This window comes from Glandiceps talaboti, chromosome 15, assembly GCF_964340395.1.
Source record: "Glandiceps talaboti chromosome 15, keGlaTala1.1, whole genome shotgun sequence".
NCBI lineage: Eukaryota > Metazoa > Hemichordata > Enteropneusta > Spengelidae > Glandiceps > Glandiceps talaboti.
The window spans coordinates 11,461,297-11,482,655 of record NC_135563.1 but is presented as its reverse complement, the minus strand read 5'-3'; the positions used below and the strand labels follow the sequence as shown (position 1 = coordinate 11,482,655).

At 35.1% G+C, this 21,359-nt stretch overlaps 1 protein-coding gene across 1 annotated transcript in view; it reads right to left on the bottom strand.

Moving 5' to 3' along the window:
- Positions 1-18,843: 18,843 nt before the first annotated feature.
- The window catches only part of LOC144446959 (cytoplasmic FMR1-interacting protein 1-like), a 32,439-nt gene continuing 29,923 nt past the window's right edge, over positions 18,844-21,359 (bottom strand). The window contains exons 25-27 of the mRNA XM_078136818.1: positions 20,518-20,762; positions 19,961-20,117; positions 18,844-19,455 (exon numbers count right to left, since the gene is read on the bottom strand). Of these exons, the coding sequence (XP_077992944.1) occupies positions 19,282-19,455; positions 19,961-20,117; positions 20,518-20,762 (576 nt within the window). The 3' untranslated portion in view covers positions 18,844-19,281. The remainder of the gene's footprint in view (positions 19,456-19,960; positions 20,118-20,517; positions 20,763-21,359) is intronic.

Here is a 21,359-nt window from a genome sequence, read left to right as displayed (position 1 = left end):
AATAAGACTTCATCAAATTACATCATAGAACACTTTAGGCTTTTTTAAGTGTAGGCAATTCACATGGTACCTTGATTACTTTTCAGCAAATATTGGCTGATACATTCCCTGGTGTAATAAAGTACTAACCAAGTATCTTAATTCTCACACTTGGTTTATGTTTTCTAAATGTTGCCATTACTTAGACCTGATAAGCACGTGCTTGTCCTTAAGAAAAGCTTCCAACTAAAACACTTTTTCGGAAGTATTTATTCGCAACCCCTTAAAGTCATCATCACTTACATAATTAACCTGTGTCTGCCTTCAATTATAGAGTCCCTATGTCAAATCCACTTGCCCTTAGAAGTTGTACGTGCCAGTGTCGAGTCACTGCCTTTTCACACGTCAGACGATGCTTGATATGTATGTTTATAAGTAAAATATGACGTTTATTTATATGGGCGTTGTATACTATAACATCCATATAAAGTGTCACTATACAAAATACAGTAAGTCGCAATGTCTGATCGAAAACGAGCATAGTGCAAAATCCAATTAAATTGTATACTATGTGGCTATGACTGTAAGCGAGTTAATAAATTTAATTTTACAAAACACCTGCAATTTACCATCGCAATTCATACGCCAAGTTTCATCAGCTGCTTGATGAAGTTTTAAGTACGAGAGAGAGAGAGAGAGAGAGAGAGAGAGAGAGAGAGAGAGAGAGAGAGAGAGAGAGAGAGAGAGAGAGAGAGAGAGAGAAGACACACACACACACACACACACACAGAGGGGGGAGATTTGTTTGACACTACACCATTTCATGGGAGATTAACGTACCATTAAATGTAAAAGAACCATCCCTTAACATGATCTACTTACATTACAAACACAACGTAAAGTTAATGTCAAACACGTAAACAACAGCAATCTCAATTTGAAATATCAAACTTAGTTGTACTTGATAGTTTCATTCAATCAACAAATGAGTAAATTGAGATATTGTCCACAGTCTAAATGCAATCATTTCTACCCATTGATGATTTGCGGTTAATTTAAACCATTGTAGAGCTCGAGGACATTACATTACGCACGAATGGAACATTACACGGAACCTTGTTGTGCAATGACCTGCTCATGAAGTAAGTTGTTCCTAGTGTATATATAAATCAACGTATAACATCAGCCAAACGTTTAATCTCTTCTGTGGGTTGTACAAATGAAGCATGTAAACATTTCTTAAATATTCGAAGATAAAGTATTTCCTATAAGTAACCAGTAATGTTGGTTTGAATTATACAAAACTTTGTAGCTCTTGCAGTTAGTAACTCATCAGTGATCATGACGACAGTTCATGCAGACCTCAAATTCAGGCAATCAGCTAAACCATATAGTTTTTAACGACCTTTAAAGTAGCTATAGCGTACGTCTTTTTGAAAATTCCTAAGGCCGTGTCGGCACTTCGCATATGGAAAAACATCAATTGGTTTTAACGTTCAAAAAAGTGATAAATGAACACCTTTAATTTTTGCAAGAAATAAAATGACAAACTCAGTGTTGACTATACAGTAGGTCAAGATTTTTAGGTTTCAAGCAAGACAAATATAGTGAAAAACTGATTGGTTTTTAATCTTTTGCAAACATATAAGTTTACAGGTGTAAGGTATTTTGCTTTTTTGTAAGTCCCGAGACTCAGTCTTCTGTTATGGAAAAGGAAGCCTTTGGCGTACGCTTGGAATACTAATAATGGAAAAGTTGTAAGAAATGAGAGAGAATTTTCAATCTCTGCTAAGAAGCTGTGAATGTGAATGAATAAAGCGTTCCATGATCCAACGATACTTTAGAAACAATCACATTTCGAATGCTTAGATGCGAGTTATCAAACCAGCATCTCGTTTATAGGGAAAGTTGTGTGTTTTACCCAAATACATTACGTATTTAATGGAAGTATAAACATCTGCCATTGTACATACCAAATAAAATTTCGGTTCTGTGCAGACCCTGTAACAATCCTGTGGTACTGGTTTATGTCAACAAATGACACAGGGTAGCCATAGGCCGGTCAGGAGACAGTAGCAGGTGCAGTAGATTTATTAATATGCATTAAACTGAGCAAAATAATGTACTAGTAGTATATGAAGCAATGTTTTGAAGTATAATCTTCACAAGGCACAATCCAAGATTCTCAATACCATGTGTATCGATACAAAGGGCAATCTCGTGAGACGTGGTTCTATATTAAATGTAGTGATAAGAACACAAGATCCTTGTAGCACGATATTCAGCTAATAACTTAAATACTTAGAAATTATTTTTATTTTTGGTACAAAGCGGATGTATGTTGTATTAGCGTTACTATACATCTGCGAAAACAAAATGGCATTTATACGTTTATGCTGTAGGATGCGTGACAGATGCACATAGTAGTATTCATCTTTTCTCTCAGTTAGTTTACCATGATGAAATGTAATCAGAAGCGAAAGATGGCCATACGCAGTTATTTTTATATTCCAGTCCTCTGTTTTTCGTTATATTAGCATAACAGCATTTTTAGTTTCCGATTTTTTATGGAGTAACTGTAAATGCCACTTTGAATTTAAAAAAGTATGCATATATTATAGTATCAAGGCCGGATAACTTGGTGAGGGGTTATTTGTATAAACAAAATGTTATTCTTTACATGTAAAAAAGAAGAAATGTTGTCAAGACAATCACAGACTATGAATTTTCTTGGCTGTCAGATGGTTGAGATTTTCGAGAAAAACTCCTTTGTAGATATGAGCGGCAAGACACAAGTTCAATTGATACACTGTAAATTGTACAATGTTGGCAGAAAGCGTTATTCTGTCAGACAATGCCCATAGCCTCAAAATCAGAATTGTCAGATAATGCTCATAGCCTCAACATTTGGATTGTCACTCAGTGTGTCTACTGAAATTTCGCCTAAATTGGCTGATTAGACGTTGTTAGCTTTGGTGTTGTTTTCGCGATAGGCGATAGTGGTAATGGAAACGGATGGAGAATGGTTACGAGGGTAGTGGTATGCTGATGAGGATAAGTATGATAATGTTGTGGCTGAAAGTGTAATGGAAGTGGTACTGAATAACGTGGCGGTATGTTCTTTCGTGATTACTTAATTGTGTGTACAGTATAAGAGCACTCTCTGTTAACCAAATCTATATACATTTATTAGTTAACCTAAAGTACAGTCACTGCAGTGTAATGTTGTGTCTGAAGCTGATGGTAACATTACTTCAATACAAACCGGTAACTTCAGGCAAACTCTATCCTCGATCAATTTAGAATGTTGTCATGGTAACTTCTGCATGTTTTACAAGTTTTATCCCCGTTGGAATGGCAATCATCTCAATGTGACTTCTCAGTACGTCTCCACACTTCCTAAGATTACCGACAATGTCTTACTTGTTGATGACGTTAATGGTAATGTGCTCCAGGAAGTGCGTCTGACGCCTCAGTCGATTAAAAAATGACACAATCACGTTTGGAAGTTTTCTGTACGTCTGAAAAGATGACTCTATAGTGGTTAGTCTGAGGATGTACGTTAAAAGGACAAAGTCGCGACGCCAAAGTTTTGTTATCATTCAACCTGTTTTTTGATCAACGCTCAAAGCGTTATGACAACCATTGCATGGGAAGTGTTATAAACGAATCTCGAGTGTAGTTAGATTTTACTTTTAAATTTATCAAAAGGTCTGAGTAAGACATCTTCCTTGAAAGGAATAGTGTTACTGTATTGATATTGGCGCCATTGGTTATATTCCCAGTATATCTACAGGTCCATAAATTAAAACTTGAAGCGATTTGAAGCTGTTTCGGATATTTGAGACAGTAATTTTCTAGAACACTTAATGTGACACTATTCAATCTTGCACAAAACAAACATATCATGGGCATGTTCTTTCTAACGTTAACGTTGTTTTCTTACGCTGAAGAGACTTTTTCGATACAGATAATTCTATAAGACACTTCATCCGCTTCCCACGTTCTGATTTGTCAGTGTGTGGTCATGTGGTTATCCCCATTTTTTGCGCTGTTCATTGCAAAATAACGTCGCCGGTCAACAATTTTCGTGACGCAATGTAATGCCTTTACCAGGTATAGTAATTATCTTTTAATCTAAAACATTTTGTTTAACAAGAAACTTAACTAATGTTTGCGTACATGTTGTCAGATGCATTAAATGTAAGTGTGTGAACTCAATGATTTTTGAACTTTTTCGAAGACAAACTTGCAACACTTGTTTCAGAAAATGGCTTGAGCATAATAAAGTTGGTCATTAGTAGTTGGTAGTTGTGTAACAGCACGGACCCCACCGCTACGGAATAGTGCAAGTCAGTGCTGTATGATATTGTAGGTATACAGTACACGGAGGTTACCTGGTGTAATACAAAACAAATGCTGTCTGATCTAATGAGTGAACACGATACTTCAATTTCTCTTGGGCCTGTAGTACCCCCAATACATACTGTTTCCCTCAGGCTACCTCCGGGAAACAAACTGTGTTCGCGTGACCCACAGTGCCCCAAAGAAATAGACGTGTGATTTTTTTCTCTAGTGACTAGCCAACATGAGTACATACTGCACCTTACAGCAAATAACTGACAATACCGTCACGAATAAAAACTGATTCTGATTTCAATATTACCTGAAGTTTCGTTCTAACTTGTTGTCGGAATATGCCGCATATGACTAGTAGTATGTCGGTTTGACAGGTGGAATGTGTTCATGTTTGACTTTATACTAATATTTTAAGGAACTGCAAGACCGTGATACACTACAGCATAGTCAGGAAACTGTGATATCAGTATCCTGCTGCTTCATGAAAAGTAATATCAGTTTATGTTATCGAAATTTGGGTAGCTTCTCTCTTAAAAGACAACGCATATAGACACCAAGGGGAGCAAACACTTTACAGGTTCATCATTTACCGAAAGGGAAGACTATTTTGTAGCGTCAACATATGCTGGATAGAGAATCTGTCCTTCAAGTGCTTCAACATTGATGTTATTACTTTGATATTGGCATTTCCTGAAGTGTGTGTGTAATATTTATATTACTTATCGTTCGATGACCTCTGTCATTTACCAAAGTCAAATTTTTCGACTAAATATTCCGCAGGCAGATATTAAAGCCCGACGAAAATGAAATGAAATCGCACAGATCACACGAATTGTTTATTTTTATACACAATTTAGTTATGCTTCAGCCCGAGGCTTGAATTGAGCCCTACATAACTACACGATATGGGTCTCCAATATACCTTAGAGCTTATTTGATATTCAATTTGCAATCAGTTACACAAACATCATAGTTGTGTTGCCTGGTAGACAGATAGACTGAAGTAATGCATTTTCGCATTGACAACTTGTCACTTTATTTCAACAAAAAAGTGATGAAACACTATTGAACGAATGTATAGTGCATGTGTGTGACGTTCAATCTCATCAACATACATTCATTCCACAAGGATAAAAATTCAATTCAGCTTCAATTATTGTCGAAAATAGAACCGTAAACTTTTCTCTGACTTAATTTTCCAGAGTAATAGACAATATGAAATTCAAATTGAAGATTTGAAACCGAAGTGTATCGTAGACTATCGTCTTCCCAATATCATATGCGTGTGTATGTTAGGGATTTTTTTATTACTGTATAAACAATGCTTGCGGCTCTAACACATTTGCTGTGGCTTCCGATATCAGCTGGTGATGACAGGCTGATTAGACAAAGCTAAGACTATCGGTGTCTACAGAGTAAAACGTACCTTCAATATACTAGGATTGCCATCTTGTGTGATATTACCTGAATTTTAGATATAATGGCGTTGTTTTTGAAATGAGTCTCGAACAAAATTGCTTTTCCCAATTTAATAATGTGGATTAAAAATGACATGTTTAAAATGACTTGGAGCGATTGCTTAACGTTTGGTCTCTGAAGTACATCCTTTTCCTCGTTTTGGCACAAACAAACCGAAGGACGCAGAAAAATAAATTCAAGTTTATACGAGTTTTTTTTTTTTAATTTCTGACAGTGTTTAGTTTTAGTTCATTTAGTGTTTAACACTTAAGTAAACTTCATTGTCATCTCTTCACATTTCCTGCATTCCCCCTCTCTTCTATCCGATGTCTGTGCTCAGTATTGTCAAAATACCAACGGTTGAATGTTATACTGCAACTATATAATATGTGGCATGTTCCGAGGCATTGGTTGACTTCAACTTGCGTAACTGAAACAATTACAGTAATACAGTTGAATGTCTTTCAGGGCCAATGTCTATCTAATAAAAGTGTACACGTCAAAGGCTAGCGACCAAAGGTTACACAGGGACTTACAGCAAGAATCCTTCATTCTCTGCTATTCGATGTATGGACACAACAATTCCGTTTCAATTACAACTTGGCAGTTCCGACGCAGCCGACCTTTCACAAAAGCGAAGCAACATCAGAAAGAATATGTGCTACCTAATACAGTTCAAAGACAGCGGCAGCTAGCTAACAGTAATAGACTCCCAATACATCGACTACAGAGACATGTTCAACAAAGAATCAAAGCAAAGGCCAGACGCCAACTACATTTTCGGTATCTTTACGGTGTATGTTAAAAACCTAGTATTAAAGTGAATAATGAATGTCGGTATGATTAAGAAGCCGATGAGATGATTAACCGTGGTTGTATAGCGTGGTGTCACGGACAGAACGTCTGTGCATTGTACGTGTTCAGATCAATACGGATCATGTTCTTAATACTAAAGCGAATGTTGAATGGTTTTCATGTACACACTATTTGGCGATAACTATAACGTTGGAATCCTTCAAAAGAAAGAAGTTATTAACAGTGGGTTGGGATTTTTTTTTCTAATTCTTCACGTCTTGTATGACATCCAAAAATGTTTTGAGGAAAGTGTATATGCAAGTGACTGTACCCCATCATCTTATCTGACGTCACAAGGTAAGTGAATAAAACCTGAGTTGTATAAACTCGACTAAGTGTTTACATCTATCTTATAGAATTCGTTGGATAAGCTAGTCAGTTGACGATTTGTCAAATCTGTTGCACTACTATGCGAAAATACGGTTAAAGATCGATTTCTCAAGTTAGAGGGTTGTGAATACAAATTGCCGATTTTGACAGAGTCCAATAACCGAACGAGACAACAGTCGGTTAGATCCAAGAGTAAGTGAGTAAATTTGTATTTTGCCCCGCAGCTACAACCCGATTGCTTCGAATTTAAAACACACGACATATATTCTAGTTTTCGTTTATATAACTGTACTATCTATCCAATCACCTTACAGTTAACGTTGATACTGACAATTCTAAATAAAATGTGTTGTTGTTGTTGTTGTTGTTGTTGTTGTTGTCGATGTTGTTATTATTATTGTTGTTGTTGTTGTTGTTGTTGTTGTTGTTGTCGTCGTCGTCGTCGATGATGATGATGATGATGATGATGATGATGATGATGATGATGATGACGACGACGACGACGACAATGATGTTGGTAGTGGTCAGCCATATTCAGTTGTGAGAATACGGATAACATAACACATATCAGAGACACCGACCCATGGCCAGAGCATTTATTGAAAATGACATCGATTCGTTCTAAGGTTCCTTCTTTATATGGAGATTCCAGGTTTTGTTGGACAAACCTAACGGACTCGTTAACGTGTAAATATGCATACCGCTGCATTTCCGCGGGGAGAATTCGTTCATGAATGTGCGTATGTACATACAGACTAAGATAACATTGAAATGCATCCCCTGCCTACGTCATCAAAGGTCCATTTATACTAGGCAAATAGAACCTTAATTTGACTTACAGCTATTGCATTTCCTTCACGCTTTTACCAATAAGTGTCAAAACAGAACGTACACATGTCACAGGATATAGTGTACATGTATTTGGAATTCATATCAAACCATTCTCCAAGTTCTTTATCTGATGGAGTGCAAGCTGAGGTCACGAAAGAATAATACTAATGAACATGTTGAAAGCCATACCTATACAAATCATTTATACAAGGAAAACCTTCAGAAATACGTAATGACAAGGTTTTCCCAATAGGCATGTCGCAATTAAACGGTTGTATGACTAATCTGCTCCCGAACACCTCTGTCTGTCTGTTTATTTGTTTGCCTGTCTGTCTATGTATGTATGTATGTATGTATGTATGTATGTATGTATGTATGTATGTATGTATGTATGTGCGTGTATGTACGTACGTACGTATGTTATGTATGTTATGTATGTATGTATGTATGTATGTATGTATGTATGTATGTATGTAATATGTATGTAAATGTGTATGTATGTGAGTATGTATGTATGTATGTATGTATGTATATATGCATGTATGTATGTACGTACGTACACGTACGTACGTACGTACGTACGAACGTATGTATGTAAGTATGTATGTCAGGCAAGCAAGTCTTGCGTCTAACCACGATGGGAACAAAAAAGCCGATGATAGTTCGTGATCTTACATTATACGCATAAAGCATGCATACATGCATACATTCACACTTAAATAATTGACTAGACAGATAGCTGAACAATCATCACCACTCAGTGGTGTTAATAGTGATTATTCGCCACCATAGTTATAGTGATTATTATTCACTATCGTAATTGATATACCAAAACCTTATCCAGTGCTCAATTCCCCACCCACTTTCATTATTATTTGAGAATGACAGAGAAACTGACAGTGCTGAAAATACTTCTGATAATAGTGATAGCGACACTGCAAATTATTCCTGCATATTCTCGAGGCCAGGTTACTTGGAGAAGTGGCAGGGTTGCAAGTCATTTTTTAGTCTAAAAGAATGTGTTTTTCCATAGCCCCCCCCCCAAAAAAAAAAATAATAAAAAAGAAAAGAAAATACCAGGGAAATTATTTTGTGGCATCCCCCCCCCCCCAATTATTTCATTGGAAAAACTAATGCCCACTGAAAATCCTCCGCCCGCCCCCGAAGTAAAATCTGTACACTCCCTTACAAAAATAACATTTCCACCTTTCTTTATTCTAAGGAACATTTACCAAATGTAAGAAAGCCTTTGAACCAGATGTAAACTAAATGCCTTCCGTAAGGGCAATGGATTTAGATTTTTGCTCATACATAGAGTAATTGTTGGAATGCAAAAATCTGAGCTATATAGCTATATACCTCTAATTAATAATGTCAAACTTGATAAAATATGTTTTGCGTATGCCCCAAATGATACAGAATTTGAAGTATGCATTCTTAAGATATAGCCTAATTACTACATTAATTATGCAAATAATTCATTAACACTAAAAGCTGTATCAACAAGCTTTTCAGGCCGTGTGCGTTCTGATATGGTTAATGCATATACCAAATCATTATCCACCCCTAGAAACATAACCTTCCATGTCACAGAATGTAAAAATCTATGTCTTATGTATTCTTAAACTTGTATAAATTGATTGAAAGCTACTGGAGACATATCTTAGTGAAGTGGCTCGAAATAATTATAATCTCACCGTTTTATGACGTGTACATGACGTCATAAGATCGATTTGCACATATTAAAAAGATATATAACTGTAATTACTTAAAACCAAGAAGGCATTGCATTTAGGCCTAATAAAAAATTTGTGTGGTTCCGATTACGCTCAATTTTAGAATATGTGGGTAGGTAGATTTTTTATTTCATTTTATTATATATTTTTTTCATGTGTGAGTGTTTAGTCCAGGTTTTCCATTGTTTTCCAAATAGTCTTCCTATCAGATGTACAGCCATTATAGATTGGAAGAATCGGTTTAGAGTATCTTTTTAAGTTGATGTCAGTTTCCGCATCCACTATTTCTCGTGAGACTTCACAATTTTTGCGATTTTATCCTTTTTTTCTCGTTGCTATGTCGGTAAGGGGAAGCAATATTAATTCACTAATGTTCAATTCTGCATGAAACGTTTCGGTTGATGTGTCATATGTCAAACACAAATAGACTACTGTACAGAAATCGATTAACATTGTCTACTGTAACATTCACTTGATATCAACCCCATACCAATGCACAAAGAATCAGCTGAAGATTCCGATGATAAACTCTGAGTGATACTGATGATTCTAACTACTTTCTAGCTCTATATTTTATTATTATTTCTAACTCCATATTTGGTACAGCTGATATCATTTGAACATCTAAGTATAGGAAAGAATTAATTGTTAATGGTGATAACAATAGAGCATGATGATGATGATGATGATGATGATGGTGATGGTGATGATGATGATGATGATGATGATGATGATGATGATGATGATGGTGGTGGTGGTGATGGTGATGGTGATGGTGAGGATGGTGATGATGATGATGATGGTGGTGGTGGTGGTGGTGATGATGGTGATGATGAAGATGATGATGATGGTGGTGGTGGTGGTGATGATGATGATGATGATGATGATGATGATGATGATGGTGATGATGATGATGATGATGATGATGATGATGATGATGACGGAGACTAAGATGATATCAACTTATCAGACTTTCGATTATGGTTGTAGAGCTAAATAAGATACACAACAAGATGTCAGAAAAAGATTCAATTCAAAAGCAAAATTACCACAAAGTGGTACACAGGGCCCCCGTGTTAATAACATGTGCCGTACATTTTGACATTTTTAGACCTTCAATTGATGTTCGCTGTTCGGAAGCCTGATTGTATGTCTGCATACAAATCAACTACATACTAGTGGTGCCTTGCTTCCCGCAATAAAGTTTCCACGACATTCTATTTGTCATACACCGGAGAGAAATTGCAAAAGAACATCGCATGACCTTACTCTCAAATCAGACCACAATCAACGTTTTGATTGCTCGCACTCCGTCAGCGATGAGCACGTTGATTTGGTGCGTGGTACGTAATGTATATTTAAATGCTGCTACGTTAGGTCTATCGATTTGTTTCCACTGTGTTTGTTTGTATACCCCGGTGACTCTTAAAGAACTATCATTTATGTATAGGGTTTGTGAGGAATACAAATTTGATTATTTGGCAATCACCTACATCAACTATATATTTGAACAAAAGAAACTGTTAACAGTAATTTCCTGTACGTGGCTATATACATGCACTGCTCGCTTTTTGCGATTCTTGTTTGTAGTGATTGCATCTAGCCTGATTATTAGACAGCCGGGCAATTTGCTCTCCCAAGATACAGTGTTTACTTTAATATCTGATATTGAAAATCACGCAAGATGTTTGATCGATGAAATAAATCTAATGATACTTTCACTGTACATTTCTTTATTTTAATAATAAGTTAAAGTTGTGATAGCTGAAACTTTTTGTTCATTTTTATATACTCTATACATATAATGACTTGTAATATCGTACACCCTGTATAATGTTGAATCACTTGTCAGGTGCAGTCGACGAAGCTGTTCTTGCAAAATGCTGTTCTTATGCAATTTTTCGTGGATAGGCAATTTTTTTGCGGTAGTGGAAGGGGAGCAAACAAGCAAGAATTGCAGCAGGGAAGGGCTGATTTTGATAGTGGGAGGGGAAAACATGGCACTGTTGCGGGAGGGGCGCATATTGTGTACATCAAACTGAATTGCTGGCATAGTAGAAAGCACAAACGATTTCTTGGTGGCGAGTATTAGTGGGTAAATCATTCACAATATTGGGGGTGGACAGAGGGCTGGTGGGCAAGTTGAAACATAATTGAGGAGGGCGAGCAAATATTCTTCGACCCCTAATTTACAAATACAATGTCTGATTATTGGTATTTTAACAATTTTCAGTGACTGTATTGTTGGTTGTCTCAACGAAAAAAAAATAACACTCCAGTTACAGCTAGTTCAGCCTCAACGTCTACAGCAGAATGAGATAACGAGGGGTGTGTCATGTTGACTAAACCGAGGCTGAACTTGTAACTCATCTTACCTATCAAATATGACGTTCATAAGGCAATACTGATTTTATAATTTGTCATTGTTACATCTATACAAATCAGCAGGAACAGATCATAGTTGCAGTCCTCGTTTTCTTGTATTAGTGTTGAAATGAAAAGGTCAAATCATAACAAGAAGAAATGCATTTTCATAAAATGTCATTTTAAAGTTACACACATTTAGGACATTAACAAATCTATCTACACACACAACCATGTATGAAATGTTACCGTGGGTGATTATACTAGCTTCCAGCCTACTCACTGAAGTGTGTAGTAAGTACGTGTACTGAATTCTTCTCTGACGTTTTCTATCTTTACAGTATTTTTTCTTTAAAGTGCATGTAATTTCGTAGTTGGGCAAAGCCTCCGTCTGATATTCGATTTTGTTGCAGAGTCGACTACTGATTTGAGTCAACTGCGTAGATAGACATCGTCCATTTTTTCCTACACGCTAAAAATGCCTTAACCACACACACTTCGTATTGAGTCAAATGAAATTTAAAAGAAAATAAATACATTTAAAATGTATATTAATGTGTATACGTATACGTTTGCCTATATGATCTATTTGCTTAAATTTCCAAGCATATATATATAAAGTGCATTTTGAACTCGAAACTTGTGTGCCCTTTGCAAACATGGCCACATTCACAGATTTTCACCATCTTTGTATATTGGTACCAAGCCTATTTTTTGCGAATCTTACACGAATTTCACACACAAAAAAAAGTATTCTTGCTGTTTCTTACAGGACACCGACTGTTGACCGAGTTATTTATTTATTCCAACTTATGAACTTCAAAATAAGCATGCCATATCACAAACACTAAGTAAAGACAACATACACATTTTATGAATCAAAATATAACCTTGTTTATTACCGCTTAAAGAGACCTCTTATATTTTATGATGTACTGTTATAAAAGTAGACCTGTCTATGCAGAGTAAAACTTAAACTTCATTATTATACACACATAAATCATTCATTTATTCTTGTTTATAAAATGCATTATATTTTCATGAATTTGGTTTCCATGGTTATCTAAAAACCGCAGTCCTTACAAACAATGTCACACATACATGCTGTGATTTCAGGGACTATGGACAAAGCTGGCATAACATCTTTAATACACACATACAATTTAGTGATAAACCATTGAGGTGTCTAGACAGTTTATTTGTATTCTTTACACACGGACATCTTTGAGTGTTGATGGGAAATTCACTCATCACAAGGACTGATCTATTTCAAGTGAGGAGTTGTATACATGTCAACTAAAAAAAAAAATGGAAAAATAGCAAACATTTACAATTACTAGGTGTCAATGAAAACCTACACTCAGGACCTTGAAGATAATCTTGTGCTTGAATCTCAGCCAGTGTAAAATATTGATTCAATTCATCACATTAATGCTTTGACAGTACAGTAATATACTTCTAAAAACTTAGTAAAAATTACATCCTTCAGACAATACATTTACAAAAACAAAATAAAAAGACGTTTACATTGACAACAAATAAAGCAGGAAACGTTCTCTTTAACCAACTAGTAACCTACGAACACTTGAAATAAAGTAAATGTTCCTTTCTAAACCTAGAAACCGTACTTGTATATATTTTAAACAATACACATGCTGTGTTTAAATGATATGACACAGATACCACATGCAAAGAGGCAGCTATCAAAAGGATATATCATAATTCCAAAATTTAAGTACTAGAATTTTATTATTAACATATATTTTATCATAATCATGTATAATGACCATAAAACACCACCAAATGTTATGATTCAATGCTCAATTTAATATACTGAATTATGTGTCATGGTTTGGTTTTTTGAGAATTCAGCTGTCAATGTGTTATTAACCATCAAAATACAAACCCTTTTAAAAACTACGAAAGGATTTAAGTATATATTCGACAAGATAATTCCAAAATTATATACAAATTTGTCAATATTTTCAAGCGGATGTGAAGCACACGAGTCTGGCATATTTTATGTGGGAGACACTACCTTCAAACAGTAGTATTAACACTATATTTCCCCATAGCTATCCTATCAGTAGCCACCATATTTGATTGTTTGCAACAACTTGACTTTGAGGAAGTACATGTATCACTTCATAGTGTAAACATGATATGCAGCACTTCTTTATCCACCAACTTGGAATTTTTTACTTATTACGATGACAGGCGAACTATAAACATAGTTCTTCCCTTCAGTTATGCGAACGTTGTAATAGCTGTGAAAAATCCATTATGGTCGCCACTCATTACAGTATTACTTCACAGACGCAGCAGCCAGTGAAGGAAGGTACATGTAGTTGTTAGTAACACTGTAAAGGAGAGTTTGTCTAACTACCATTTCTAGTAAAACATCATACATTGGTATATACCCGGAACCCATTCTGAAGTACTACAACTTTGTGTACAAGCAAATAACTGTTCAATAAGTACACCAGTTTCCCTACAGTCAAAAGTGGCTGGTTAAAATGTAGACTGTCTACAGAACTTTAATTCTGTTATAAAACTCTTCAATTTGGGATTGACAGTATACATCTTCATGTAGCAGCATGTCAGACGGTCTAGTGCTATTTGTGGCATCGAATCTCAAGATATCTCTTTTTACGTCTCGCTCAATGAGATTCTGAGATGAAACTTCAAATTCTACCAAAGCCACCCACACAGTCATTAACATCATGTCTTTGTTAATCAATCACAGAGGTCTGCCTAATGATAAGTTAGGGTTTATTGACAGCAGTTACGGAAGGTCCAAATATGGTATATTTGTCAGACCCAGATGCTACTTACATGTATATTGCTTACATCATTCTAACAGTCGGGGGTTTACTAATTTGCATGGACAAGCTAAAGCTAGATGGGCGTCAAAGGTAATTCGATACCATGCTAGACTACATATCAGATAGAGTATGCATCTAAAAATAAGTGCAATACAACATTTCTGTTCCTGATCATCATTTATTCCATTCTGTATGTATGTATGTGTGTGTATGTATGAATGTATGAATGCATGCATGTATGTATGTATGTATGTATGTATGTATGTACATATGTATTTCTGTGTCTGTGTCTGTGTGTGTGTGTGTATGTATGTATGTATGTATGTATGTATGTACATAATGTATTTCTGTGTCTGTGTCTGTGTCTGTCTGTGTGTGTGTGTATGTAATCAAATGTGTCACTAAAGCTATCCATTCAATGACATTTTCATGGTCAATTCTTCACATTGCACACAAAGCAGTTGGAGTACATTTTAAAGTATTGAAATACATTTACAAAGCACTACTCTTATCTGAATTAAAGTTCTTAATACTTATATGTTACACTTTTGCAAGACTTCATACAATATTGAGGACGAGATGTACATTGTGAACATACAAGTGTTCACCTTTTTGCAGAATTTCAATCTCTATAAACCGTACTTGCTCTATTTCAAAGCCAGAGGCAAGCACACAGCTGTGTAATGTATTGTATTGAGTTATCAGGGGATTTATCACCACTTTATACATCTATGCATTACAAGTCACTTTATTTGCAATGAATTCTCAGGTGCTTCCTAACAGTATGCATTAATACAGTCATGGAGCCATGCATTGCCAGTTCAATTTTCAAAACAAGTGCTCTTTTACAGGATCACAGTATCACGAAATCGGACCTGAGATGGTATGGTAAGTTTACAAATAAGTGCACGAAAATGACATTTTATGACATTTCTGAACTCATTGTGTATCAAACACGTACAGTTTTTTCATACCATGTACAAGCCAGGTTCAACAAAAAATGTGGAATATATACTCTGGTCTTTCTGCATCACGACAACATGCATCTATGTCACGACAACACATGTCTATGTCATTGGTTTATGCTGTGTTCGAAATATGAGTCAAACATTCAAAATTGCTATTACTTTCCTCAATTTTTTTTATTACTGCCAATAGTATAATTCTATTAAGCCCCAATATTTTTCTTCATTCTTCCAGAAAATATTCGTAACCATAGTGACAAGGGCCCCTTAAGTCACTCGTATTTTCCTTGGCTGAATGAAGAAAATTGTTGGGGATTAACATCTAATTATCCAACAACATTCAGTATAATACACATCCAATTTTGATAGGTCTCCTTCAAAGAAAAATGAACAAGTGAAATGGCAAAATTAATAATTTTTTTGTAAATGCCAAAATTGCAAATTTAAAAAGCACAATAATGCTGTAGAAATATCATCTTGATATTATTAAATGCATGGTGTCTCTCGTCCATATTTGGTCATTGGGTCAAGAAACAAGGCAAAGATTATAGTAGAAGTTATGTCGCCTTGGCATTTCACTTATGGGACATGATATTTTCATTAAACACAAAGATACACAATTCAACTCTAGACTTATAATAACAGACACACCACACACACAGCAGGATCCGTTACCCAATCACATTAAAAAGTGATAGCTATTTTTTCACAGTGCAGTAGAAACAGGCTTCTGCTGAAAACATTACACATACACAAAGACTTGATGATTCCAATGATTACTTTCCAACTGATAATAAACATAGCAACTTGATTACTTCTACATCCACACTTTGCATGGCACCGATATTATTGTTTCTTTTGCATTTGAAGTTGTCTGAGTGTGTGTCAAAAATGTCATGTCCCATGAGTGAAATACCAAGCCGATATCATTTTTACTGTAAATCAAAGAAGAATATATTCAAATCCTCTGATAAATTTATTGTAGATTTTATTCTTTGACCTAATGTATCAAGAACCTGTCAGACTTGAGCAAGTTTGACAGGTTCTTGATACATTAGGTCAAAGAATAAAACTACAATAGTTTAGAGCAGCTCCTTTGTTTAATTGCTTTTTATACAAGTATTTACTTCAATTAAAAACACTTGGCACAGCATGTTGGAAGAACTGAGAAGTATTACATTCCATCATTTGGTGTGAACAATTTTACTTCACCTAATAGCTCACATCTCAAGTCCCCCCCCCCCCCACACCTCCCTGCATATGTACATGTACATGTAAAGGGGGTCATAAAAGTTAAACTGTTCTTATCAACCCATACATGTCTTTGTACTTCTAACATGCTATGCCGAGTGTTATTAATCAAATTCAGTAGTTTACTTTTCCTGTTTGTAATAATTTTATTAAAGCATGTAATGCTTGCCTGTCGCTGGTTGTATTTCCACTTGAATATAGTCACTTATAAGAATTCAGAACATCTGCTGTAAGTACACATATGCAGAACTTTCAATTTTAAAATTCAGTGGTTGTCTTATACCAGCATATAAGCTACAGTCTTCAATTAACAACAGGACTCAAGACGCCCAGTCATAAAAACAATCATTTTCTCATTCCACCTTTAGAGGGCACTACATACAATTTTAAAAACTCTCTACACATTAAAATACTTTAGTAGTCTCTTCAATAGATGTTCTCTCAAAGACCTTAATACTACATTTCTCCATTTTATACATTTATCCAGAAATGCCTGAAAATATTTTCCAATATGTATTTCATACGACTCAATGCTGGCATTATCATTATTGCATGATTATATTATTATATTACTATTATTATTATTATTATTGCATAATTATATTATTTCATTATTATTCATCATCATGAAAAACATGACACAGCTAAAATGTACGGATGTCCCTCAAATAACTGATAGCATATACTAGTATGTAAACTTAATCCATAAATTTCAAAAGTCAGTCAAGTCCTTCAATTCTCTCCAAACTTTACCATACGAAAGCTTGTTCCTGATCCTTTTGAAATACTAAAGAAATCTGCAGTTCACCACCTTGTTTTCACGAAAATTGACAATCTGTTATTTTCCTATACAGTTAACACACCAGTGAGTGGCCATATTGGATTATAAAATGTCTAAATTCTGACATCATTTTGACTTCTATTTAAAAAATTAGTGTGGTGACCCATGTTTTTTTTTCTTGATTTGAAGTGAGAATGAGTTTTCTTGAATGAAGTAACAGAAAAAGTTTAAACAGTTTATTTCTGAGGTGCATTCTACAGTAATGACTGCTATGTCGTATGTATAGACATGATTATCTCTGGAAAATTTGATTTATACAAATCATGAAGATACAGATGATAGAGAACAAACAAATTCTAATGTATGATTCAAATCACTACTACACCAAGCTCTGTCTTGGCTTGCATTAGGACTTTCCCCTACCTAACCATGTATTGTCAACAAACACAGAACAACAGAAAGGGAATGTCTGGTTACCCTGTAAGCTGATTAAAAATATCATCAAGGGGAAGCCTTGATTTACTGTACTTTACATCTACTCTGCTTGTCTTTTGTTTCCAGGTTTTAGGCACCCAGTATTAGCATCCTGCCTTGATCAGGACAAACAAATTTCTGTTCTGACTATATATTATCACATATGTTCCAGAGATTACTTGCACTGGTGTTCATGCATACTAGTGGTATCTGCACTGCAGCACAATACCAAAAAAATAATATGGCATACCTGCATGCAAATTATATGCAAATGTTGTACACGAAAGCATGTGATTGCTGACTTAAGTATCACTTTTATGGAAATTTGCTGTTTTTGATAAATATCTCTAATGATAACAGAACTATATTCCGTGTGAGTTCCAGTTTGGGTACTCACTGCTGTGAAAGTGCTGCCGCAGAGAACACTTCACGCACTTGTGCAAATACCCCGAATACTCCACACTTGAACTTGCGTGTCATGAGGTTCTGTCATATTACTCGCTCAGAATTAAAGGGACAAGGGGCAGATCTCAACAATTTTATACGTTATTTTTGTTGCGTATGAAATATTACATAATTCTATGTTCTAAAAGATGTTTATTCATCATTTCTAATCATGAGATACCTATAATTGCATCTCAGGTATGTAACCTGAAGAAACATTTACATATAATATTTGGTGAACCCAAAAATGGACATTGGCATCAAGATCATACAGAAAATATAAACACACAAACCTGTCATCACTAAAGGGAGATTTTTTATGCTCTTTTTGAGACACGAATGGACAGTACTAGTAATATGATACTACATGGAAATCATGTAAGTGTGTTTTTATTGAAGTTAGCCATTTCTATCCTCCTTTATGGTCAACTATTCAAACAGCTACTTTCAACTTTAAATTATTGGTATAAATGAGCTGCTCATGTTTGCCGAATTACAAATATTGTGTCAGTACTTTATATGACTTCAAAACCTACTCATCTTTTTGTGAATTTGTCTTCAAATTTGTCGTTACAGAATTCCATGTTAACTTTTCAGCCACCAATCTCTTCTTCACTTTACGGATTCTCTCAATCAAAACCATCTTCTGACTCATGGACAGGTACTTCAAAGTGTTTGACTTTATCAACTGGAACCATCTTGTCTTCAGGTTTGCTGGAATGTAAGTATTTGGTCACCGAGGCAAAGATCTGTCTGTTTAGCAGCTGGAATCTCTCAATTCTGTTCATAAATCTGGCAATAGACTATGATGAAAAAAACAGAAAGGAAAGTTTTATTGGTTTTTTTGCAATGCCTGAAAACTTTTTATCTTTTGTAGTATACTTAAATTTTTTTTTTAAGATTTAAGAAGACAGTCAGGCATATGTGCAAGTTCTTATTTACAATGTAGGATATTACAAGATGTATCATTTAGCATGTAAGAAGTGTAAGATTTCAGTATTGATGATTTCAAATTACCTTTCTAGAGCCAAAAAAGTAGGATCTCACTACTGCCCATAACGCACATACAATAACTGTCAAACTTGACCTTTAACAGTTTGACCTGTGACATTTGACCTGTGAAATAATCAGCATATCTGTTCTCTTTCTCATCATTATTACAAAACTTCTCTGTGAACACAATTTACTACATTACAAAATTACTTTTATTTTGTGTAACATCCTAGTTCCTAAACTTTTTCAAATGATTAAATGTGACTTTTGACCTGTGATAAAAGGTTTACCATGGCCCCATTCATAAATGCTTACCACTCCTTTGATTTCAGTTAATTTCTTGCCTGCTACCAGTCCACTGTGAACTCTATGAATGTGAGTACAGAAATCTAAAACCTCAAATCTGTAATGTTGACGGAGTAGAACTATCAAAGCACAACCGCCCCAAGACAAGCCTTCTCCAAAAGTTTCTCTGAAAAAAAACAAAAATCACAAAAAATAGATATAAAATTGCAAGTGACAAATGTTATCCTGTAAGCTAAAAATTTCAATTTTTGTGATACACATAGCCCCCCCCCCCCCCCCCCCCTTAAATTCAACATTTTAGCAGTTTTTAAAGCACAGGATGGGAGGGCTGAAAATACTGCAATATCTCTTTGTAAGTTTTAATTACTGATATTTCATTAGTTTTGTACATTAAAATACTGAAATGTGTACTAAGCATTTTTGTTAAACCAGTGTTGGTGAAAAATAGCTTTAACAAAAAAAGCCTAATCATTAGTTTGTGTTTTGAAACTACAGTATCTGTTTCTCAACCAATCAGAAATGAAACAATATTTTTAAGACATGACAATTCCATGAGGTTAACTTACTCTACAGTGATTTCATGTTCTCTCAGTGGTAGACAGATAACAAACTGTATTGCACTCCATAGTCTATGGAATTCTACACATTCCTCTATGTTCATGACAGCATTGGTTGGTGGTGTATCTTTACCATCCCATACAGGATCAACTAGGTAACTCCTGATTCTCTTCAGGACAACCTCAAACATAGATAAGCCTACACACAGTCTCTCTCTGCACAGAGTCATGGATTCTTTGGAGAGCTTGGATTGCTACGACAGAAAAATGAAACATAGAACATTAAAACAAATTCTAATACAAGTTTGTTAGGTATCAAAGTCTCTGATCTGTGCAATATTTTTGGGAAATCCCTTGACTATGAAATGGTACACATTACACAAAACTTGTATTTCAAAGCTATCTATTTACCCACTTTGTGTGCAACATGCTGGAAAGAAAATAGAAATTTCAAAATCAATTTTTACCTGCTTAGTAGGACAATATTTATATAGTTATTTTAATATATACAGCAGAATACACTAAGCTGTGCAGGAATAACAGTTAGAACTCTTGCAGAGGGTGATTTAAATACATTGTAATACAATTGTTGTATGTGTCTGTCTCTTGCAGAGGGTGATTTATATACATTGTAATACAATTGTTGTATGTGTCTGTCTCTTGCAGAGTGTGATTTATATACATTGTAATACAATTGTTGAATGTGTCTGTCTCTTGCAGAGTGTGATTTATATACATTGTAATACAATTGTTGCATGTGTCTGTCTTATGCAGAGGGTGATTTATATACATTGTAATACAATTGTTGCATTGTCTGTCTTGTACAGAGGGTGATTTATATACATTGTAAT